The sequence below is a fragment of the Hemibagrus wyckioides genome, linkage group LG11 (assembly GCF_019097595.1).
Source record: "Hemibagrus wyckioides isolate EC202008001 linkage group LG11, SWU_Hwy_1.0, whole genome shotgun sequence".
Classification (NCBI taxonomy): Eukaryota; Metazoa; Chordata; class Actinopteri; order Siluriformes; family Bagridae; genus Hemibagrus; species Hemibagrus wyckioides.
This window is the reverse complement of record NC_080720.1, coordinates 1320452-1329428: the sequence shown is the minus strand read 5'-3', so window position 1 is coordinate 1329428 and position 8977 is coordinate 1320452. Positions and strand designations below refer to the sequence as shown.

At 39.7% G+C, this 8977-nt stretch overlaps 1 protein-coding gene across 2 annotated transcripts; it reads left to right on the top strand.

The window, feature by feature from the left end:
- Window positions 1-6356: 6356 nt before the first annotated feature.
- LOC131361408 (serine protease 27-like) lies at window positions 6357-8587 on the top strand. 2 transcript variants are annotated; one of them, XM_058402479.1, is made up of 7 exons: window positions 6357-6428; window positions 6695-6715; window positions 6832-7000; window positions 7089-7357; window positions 7793-7938; window positions 8070-8245; window positions 8369-8585. In XM_058402479.1, the coding sequence occupies exons 1-7, from the start codon at window positions 6380-6382 to the stop codon at window positions 8373-8375; spliced, it is 837 nt and encodes a 278-aa protein (XP_058258462.1). In that variant the 5' UTR covers window positions 6357-6379; the 3' UTR covers window positions 8376-8585. The 2 variants fall into 2 exon arrangements, with proteins under 2 accessions (XP_058258462.1, XP_058258463.1); XM_058402480.1 differs by having other exon boundaries at window positions 6396-6428; window positions 6832-6905; window positions 8369-8587.
- The last annotated feature ends 390 nt before the right edge of the window (window positions 8588-8977 follow it).

The window sequence follows — 8977 nt, the reverse complement described above, 5'->3', positions numbered from 1 at the left end:
TCCCGTGCAAACCGAAAGTAGGGAAGACAGGAACTCAGGTTAGCAGAACGGCAGGAAAAAACAAAAAGGGGAATGAAAACCAGCAAAAAAAGATAGCCAACTAAGGAGATTCTTCCCTGAAGGGGCGTAGAAGGGGGCCTAGGCCAAGAAGGGCTAACGGTGGCAGCAGTGTCCTGGCGAAGGCTGAAAATGGCTGGGGACGGCAGGTGCAGATCCAGGAGGGGCTGAGATTCGGTGATTCCACGAAGGCCTTGCTTTAGTCCGAGCTGCCTGTAAAACAAAACACAGCATCCCTATTAGTCCAGCAGGGGGCTTCCCCTTACCTTCGGGGGCCGGCGGGGCCAGCCTCTCTGTTGTGTTGCTCAGATGGAGGGTGAATAGTTTAGCGGCGCTTCTGATTGGCCCAGAGCGTTTTGGCACGCTTTCTCCTGCTCCGCCCTGCACTCCAATTTAGCGGCGCTAGCCATGGTGCTGATTTGCTTCCGTCTATGCAGGCACCGCTGTCCAGGGTGCTGCACCACTGCAGCTTGTGTTTTCCAGGGAGAGGGAGGGGGCGAGGAGCGACTCTCTTCTGCATGTGTGCGGCAGTGTGCGCAGCGCCGTCACAGTGATTTTATGTCTCTGAGTTGCTGTTGTTCCTAGTTGCTTGCACTTTGTTATATTACCACTAACAGTTGAGCATGGAATATTTAGTACTGAGGAGATTTCACGAACGGACTAATTGCACAGGTGGAAACCTATCACAGTAAAATGCTTGAATTCACTGAGCTCCTGAGAGCGACCCATTATTTCCCAAATGTTTGTAGAAGCAGTCTGCATCCCTAGGTGCTGGATTTTATACACCTGTGGCCATGGAAGTGATTGGAACACCCAAATTCAATGATTTGAAGGGATGTCCCAAAACCTTTGGCAAAAAGTTCAATGTTCAATAACATTCCATTACTCCCAACTAGTGGTATTGGTATTTTTAAATAATAATAACAATAATACAAAAATAGTAATAATAGTAAACTACTACTAATAAAATAAAAGAAATGATTCTTCATTATTTTTCACCATGTAACACTTTCTGAATAGATTTTAAAAATTCCAAACACTTTTTTTGTAATCAGAATGATTTTTTAATCATCATTTATTTTTTTGACTATTCTACTTAAATGTTTTGTGTGGATATATTTACACTTTTTTTCCTGATTTATATAAATGTAGTCTTACAAACACAGACAAACATTGTTGACCCCGATGATGCAATCATTTTAATTTGTCTTTTAGGGAAGTTCCATATTCATTAAGCTTTAGCTGTTAAAGTTAAGCCTACTTTTGGGCTCTACTGTTTTGCTCACGATTATGAACTATCTATAACTGAAAGCAGTAAGCAGTTGAAGACTTTTAATTGGCTTTTTCATGTCACATCTTATAAAATAGCCTTTGGCCAGGTGAATGTATTTCTTTACCTGGGTTCAGAAACTGCAATAATGCTAAAACTTTGAATAGATCATTGATGTCATTGTATCACTGATCTCTGCTTTTTGTGATAGAATGCTTTAAATACTGTTGTCACTTCCTGTTGCTGAAGGAGGTATTATGTACATATAACAAACCTCACCTTTTCTCTCACCAACTGGAAAAACAGCAAACAGAATCTATAGACCACAGCAAACAGTCGCCTAAAATACCAAAAAAAGAAGAAAATACCATTATATTGCATTACTTCCTCTTACAACTCAGATGCACATATACTTTACACCACATGAGTGTCTACTTGCACAAAAAAATGTAGGAGGGTACGAAACTAGCAGCAAAAACCTCACATTAGAGCAGCTGTAAGATAATTTATTGCATTTTACAAACTGTTTTGAAATAGATGACAGTGGTGTTACAGATGTTTTAGTCATGCTGCTCTTGTTACAAATCCTAAAGGATTCCAACAACAAACTCGTACAGGATGAGAATTTTTTTCATCGTATTTTGGAATGTACATGGTATTCCAATAGGAAGTGTTTCATAGGTCAAGATATAAATATTGAGCTGGACCACTTCTACTGGAGTTTTCCAATAGGATTCAACTGGGTTCTTGTTCAGGTCTATATAGGAATTCAATGTGATAAAGAATCTTGCAGTTTGATGAAAAGCTGAAATTTGCAGTTTGATGAAAAACCGATGTTGCGTTTTGATCTGGATGTTGCACTCTGATCAGGGCGGTGGTAGCTCAAGTGGTTAAGGCTCTGGGCCTTTGACCGGAAGGTTGGGATTCAAGCCCCAGCACTGCCAAGCTGCCACCGTTGGGCCCTTGAGCAAGGCCCCCCCTCCTCCAGGGGCGCTGTATCATAGCTGACCCTGCACCTTGACCCCAACCCCCAAGGTCGGGATATGCGAAGGAAGAATTTCGCTGTGCTGTAATGTGTATATGACAAATAAAGACTACTTTACTTGATCAACCTGCAGTAACATCATCAACCACTTGGGAGCGAGAGAGCAAAGTGTTTTGTGTTGTGCTGTGTGTTGATGTATAGCATGTTATTTTGAGCACAGCATTAGCATTACAATACTCTAGAATAGAAAAATACTTTACGTTTTAAAGAAAATCTTCTCAAAATTTTAATTCTAAAATCACTCACTGTAATTTCCAATATATTATTTTCTACAATCAATTTTTTTTGGAAAAAAGGTGACTTTAGTCTTTAGATCATGAAGCGCATCTTGAGCAACAGACTTTTGAGTAAACAACGAGGTTATAATTAGCATTATAATTAGCATAGTATTGGGATCTCCAGACTGCTCTGCATGACGAGAAAGCCAATTAACATAGTTTCAATTACATTTACAGCACGCAACCTTATCCAGAGCGACTTATATTTATCTCATACAACTGAGCAATTAAGGACCTTGGGTGGACCAAACTCACAACATTCTGATCACTAGTCCCACACCTTAACCTTTCATTCGTTATGTAATTAGATAAGAATGTAGAGTACCTTATTGCAATGATTTACCTTTTGGAATATAAATATATATAAATCACTGAGAGTGGAATTATAAATAATTATAAACACCATAGAGTGGGATTATAAATCATTATAAACACTGAGAGTGGGATTATAAATCATTATAAACATTAGAGAGGGTTTTGTATCAGTTATCTTGAATAGGACAGCAATATAGACTATATGGGCAAAAGTATGTGCACCCCAGACCATCACACCCATGTGTGGTTCATATCTAACTCAGTGGAATTTTACAGGGAAGTGGTTAACCTGTTGGGCTACTAAGCATAAGGTTGTGAGTTCAAATCCCACCAAAAAGCTACTGCTTCAGTAAGGCCCTAAACCCTATAAAGCCTGATGTAATTTAATATATATTTTTATTTTGAAGTGTTTACTCTGTGTCCTTGAGTGCTGAGAAAGGCGCCTATAAATAAAATGTATTATTATTATTACTTGACCTTTAAACAAGATACAAAAAACTAACATTTTACACATACACTATATTGCCAAAAGTATTCGCTCACCCATCCAAATAATCAGAATCAGGTGTTCCAATCACTTCCATGGCCACAGGTATATAAAATCAAGCACCTAGGCATGCAGACTGTTTTTACAAACATTTGTGAAAGAATGGGTCGCTCTCAGGAGCTCAGTGAATTCCAGCGTGGAACTGTGATAGGATGCCACCTGTGCAACAAATCCAGTCGTGAAATTTCCTCGCTCCTAAATATTCCACAGTCAACTGTCAGCTGTATTATAAGAACGTGGAAGTGTTTGGGAGCGACAGCAACTCAGCCAAGAAGTGGTAGGCCACGTAAACTGACGGAGCGGGGTCAGCGGATGCTGAGGCGCATAGTGCGAAGAGGTCGCCAACTTTCTGCAGAGTCAATCGCTACAGACCTCCAAACTTCATGTGGCCTTCAGATTAGCTCAAGAACAGTGCGCAGAGAGCTTCATGGAATGGGTTTCCATGGCCGAGCAGCTGCATCCAAGCCATACATCACCAAGTGCAATGCAAAGCGTCGGATGCAGTGGTGTAAAGCACGCCGCCACTGGACTCTAGAGCAGTGGAGATGTGTTCTCTGGAGTGACGAATTGCGCTTCTCCATCTGAGTCTGGGTTTGGCGGTTGCCAGGAGAACGGTACTTGTCTGACTGCATTGTGCCAAGTGTAAAGTTTGGTGGAGGGGGGATTATGGTTTGTGGTTGTTTTTCAGGAGCTGGGCTCGGCCCCTTAGTTCCAGTGAAAGGAACTCTGAATGCTTCAGCATACCAAGACATTTTGGACAATTCCATGCTCCCAACTTTGTGGGAACAGTTTGGAGCTGGCCCCTTCCTCTTCCAACATGACTGTGCACCAGTGACCAAAGCAAGGTCCATAAAGACATGGATGACAGAGTCTGGTGTGGATGAACTTGACTGGCCTGCACAGAGTCCTGACCTCAACCCGATAGAACACCTTTGGGATGAATTAGAGCGGAGACTGAGAGCCAGGCCTTCTCGTCCAACATCAGTGTGTGACCTCACAAATGCGCTTCTGGAAGAATGGTCAAAAATTCCCATAAACACACTCCTAAACCTTGTGGACAGCCTTCCCAGAAGAGTTGAAGCTGTTATAGCTGCAAAGGGTGGACCGACGTCATATTGAACCCTATGGATTAGGAATGGGATGTCACTTAAGTTCATATGCGAGCCAAGGCAGGTGAGCGAATACTTTTGGCAATATAGTGTAGATAAACAACAACACAACAAGAAGTCACTACATGAAAGGCAGGAGTAACACAAATTACACAAAGGCTTGCTGGAAAGCTATAATAACAGTTTACGGTAAAGCGATGTATCTTGGTATGTGTGTGGGTGTGTGCTCAGTTTTTGAATAGCACTATGGTATTTGATTAATTGTCCTGGTGCGATAATTTTCTCAGTGTGTTTGAATATTTACAAAGCTTCTTCAAGATTGATTTAACAAAAGGATCTTCAATATTCATGGTATTTTACATGCCTCCAGGAATCAGAGAAACATTTACCCAGTCAGAATATGAAGCATATTTATGGCCAATGGGAATGTTTATGGTAATCAAAGACATATTTGTATACACAGTTCATGTAAGGTTTATTCAAAGGAAGTCCTCAGAAATGAAAAACTTATAGAAGGAGACAGGGAACCTTCAGTATTGAGTGAAAGCCTTCAGTGAGAAATGTTCAGTAGAAATGGTTCACTGTGTCAAGAAATCTGCTAGGTCACAAATATAGTTATGACTCAGAAAAACAAGAGGTTCATGCAGGTATTCATTGTGTAACTGTAAATAGTAATAATTAATTAAGGGAAGATAATTACAGTAATTATATCTAGGCCAGGTTACTTGGGTTACAAACTCTGCTTGAACTGCACCACACTTCCTCTGTTCTGTCTGTTCCGGCACCAAGGTAGTGGAATAAACTTCCCCTTGATGTCCGAACAGCTGAGTCACTGGCTGTCTTCCAACAAAGGATAAAGTCCTACCTCTTCCTGAAACAGTTAAACTAGCCCTTATTTTCCCTGTTTGTATTATGTATATGTGTAAAAATTGTGCTATAATTCTTCTCAACAGTTTTAGGCTGATTGTATCCTGTAACCTAGTGAACCAGTGTTGATGAATTCATTAATAAAGTGGTTAATATATTTGATCATTTTATTTAAGCTTTGTTGTAATTGTGGTGAATGTGCATAATCAGCTTCTATGGTACTGCAAGTAACCTCGTCTACATATCATTACCGTAATGTTTGTCGTTGTTTCGGCTGCTCCCTGTTCCATGTTTTGTGCTCATGTTTTCTAAACCATGACAGAAGTAGGAGGACAGAATGTCCTTGTGTATCAATGGCACAAAAAGTCTTAAAATGGTTAGGAAACCTAATGTCTAACTGTACAGATTGGAAATAACCATTCTAAACCTCCTTCAGGCTCTTTTGTTGATTTACATGGAACTTCTGTTATTCCATTTCTCCTATGGTTGGACTGACATTAGTAAAGGTTAAGCTAGTCAAGAGAGGAGACCATCAGCTGTTCACTAGGCTACCCAGAGCTTTATAGGAGAGCAGGTTTTCATCTTGCAAAGTACCATGATCAGATCAGGTGATCTTTAGTATGAATGGTATCACTAAACTGACCCCGTTCAGGCTCTAGGATCATGTATTGATCTGATTCTGAGTGTCACTCTGCATTCTCAGATTTACTGAATTCAAACTATGTAATTTGACAGGATGCCTAGAAGGTTATGTAATTAGGGCATTCCAGTGATAGAACAGGTTAGACCAGTAACATAGTTAATTGCAGCAGTACTGGGTAGATATAAAAGAGTGCTGAGCAAGAACAAGGACACTTGCTGACTTGCACAGAGGCAGAGCTGAATACAAAGATGCTGAGACTCCAGTGTGTGTTCGTGGCCCTGGTCTTGTATTTAAAAGGTAAGGTATTTGCAAGGATCACTCTTAGCTCATATAGCTCATGTTATGCTATTACTATTAGGTCAAAAAAAACTGTTGAAGAGAAAAACAACTGAACTGCTGCTTGAATATTCATAGTTGTTTTTATCAAATTTATCACTGCAAATGTGACAAGTGTATTAGGCCAGTTCTATCCTGGATGCATAGCTCTGGTGTAACTTCTGAATATTCTACAACAACAGAGTCAACATCGCATTTTATGACAAATATTCTTTCTCTCCTTTCAGGTTCCCTTTCCCAGCTCAATGGTAGGTACTTCTCTTAATCACTCTCACTGTTTGCTGGAGGCATTTCTGTTCCTCTGTTTTACTCAGTCAGATCCTGATTGTTGACACTAGAATTGTAACTGATGTTTTTATTTCAGAATGTGGCAGTGCACCTTTTAATACCCGTATTGTGGGTGGACAGAATGCTTCAGCTGGGGCATGGCCATGGCAGGTTAGTATACAGAGCCCTGTATATTACGGTCATTTCTGTGGAGGATCCCTCATCAACAAAGACTGGGTTCTGACAGCAGCCCACTGTTTCTCCAGGTACAATTTTATACATAACACTGTACTAATATTTCTCAGAAAATTAACAAATGACTAAATACTTGTATTTCTTTCTTAATTCCTTCAGCACTGGCAATTCTAGCCTGACTGTGTATTTGGGGAAACAAACTTTAAATGGCCCTAATCCCAATCAAATTTCAAGAGGTGTTAAACAGGTGATCCTTCACCCCAACTACAACAGTGCAACCCAAAACAATGACATTGCCCTTCTGCTTCTGAACTCCTCTGTCACCTTCACAAACTACATCAGACCAGTGTGTCTTGCAGCTCAAAACAGCAGTATTCCAACTGGAACCAATTGCTGGATCACAGGCTGGGGAAGCATCGCATCTGGAGGTAGAATACACACACACACACACACACACACACAGCTCCCTGTGCACAAGTGAACATACTCATATTGTACTTATTAGGCAATTCTCAGCCACAGAGTTGTTGCATTTGCATAATCATATAAGTGTCTCAGTAGTAGTAGAGGTGTTTAGGGCTTGGTTGTTGATCAGTGCCCCAAAAGGCAGGAAATTATGTAAGGATTCTGAAATGCCTGGGGTAGCTAAAACTACTCTAGACCAAGCTGCCAGAGCTTCTGGTATCTGCCAACTCTATTTTGCACTGGGTTGAGTTGAAGGGTTGTGAATAGTTGTTGTTCATCAACCTGAAGCCTATCTCAAGAAAGCAGAGAAAATGGGAGCATAGATGGGTTCCAATCAGCCAATCTGGGGTATATTTTGTTACCCTTATTAAGATATGTTTGTATTTGTTTGTGTGTAGTGCAACTGCAATATCCTGGTGTGCTGCAGGAGGCAATGGTGCCCACGGTCAATACATATCTTTGTGATTTTCTACTGGGATTTGGATCCATTACTACAAACATGATGTGTGCTGGTTATCTCCAAGGAGGCACAGACACCTGCCAGGTACACACAGAGTCACAGATACAACATGAACAAATATCTGAATAATACAATGCAAATCATCTGTATAGTGTCAACATAGATTTTATTATGGTCCAATTAAAAACAGCAAAGCTTATTTTACTCTTTTAAAGGGGGATTCTGGAGGTCCATTGGTGACTAAACAGGGTGCGGTCTGGATTCAGGCTGGTATCACTAGCTGGGGTAGGGGCTGTGCTCAGATGAACTCACCTGGTGTATACACTCGGGTATCTCAGTACCAGAACTGGATATCCAGCATCATCAACCAAAATCTGCCTGGCTTTATCACGTAAGACATTATTTGGTCATGAACATTAAATATATGTATATACAAAGCAATCTCAGGCCAGGAGTCATTGATTTACAATAAACCAATAACTCTTATTCTTAACGTGTTCTTGTGTCTTGCCAGGTACTAACACAGTGGCACAACAGGAGGCTGTACTGATGGATCAGGCAACAAGAAAGCATCTTATTTTACCAGTGTATATATGTTAACCATATGGGTCTATATTTATACATTTTTTAAAGAAACTAAATTATCAAAACATAGTCATTGTATATTATATTTAATAAAAAGAAGACTGTAGTGATAATTATTTTGTATGTACTACATGTACAGGTTATTACATATTTTGTAATGTTTTTAATCATTTTTAATGTTTTATTAAAATTTATGTTTATTTTTTTTTTATTTATTATATAATTTAATGTTTTATCAAAAGTAATATTTACACAATTAAAGAGTATTTACCAGCATAAACCTCTTGGTTGGTGAGTCATCATTTCATGTAGCTTAAATATTGAAAATATTCTATAAATAAATATTCACTTAGTTTAAATTTAAAATACATAGTCACATTTCCACAGTCTGAAGCAGATCATTTAATATGCATTTAATCATAATATATGCACTTTGCCAAGTTGCCTCATAAAATCTACATCTCATCATCTGCTGCACACAGCACATTTAGAACATAGCACATTTCTACACACATTAAGCAATAATATCCCAGAGTTA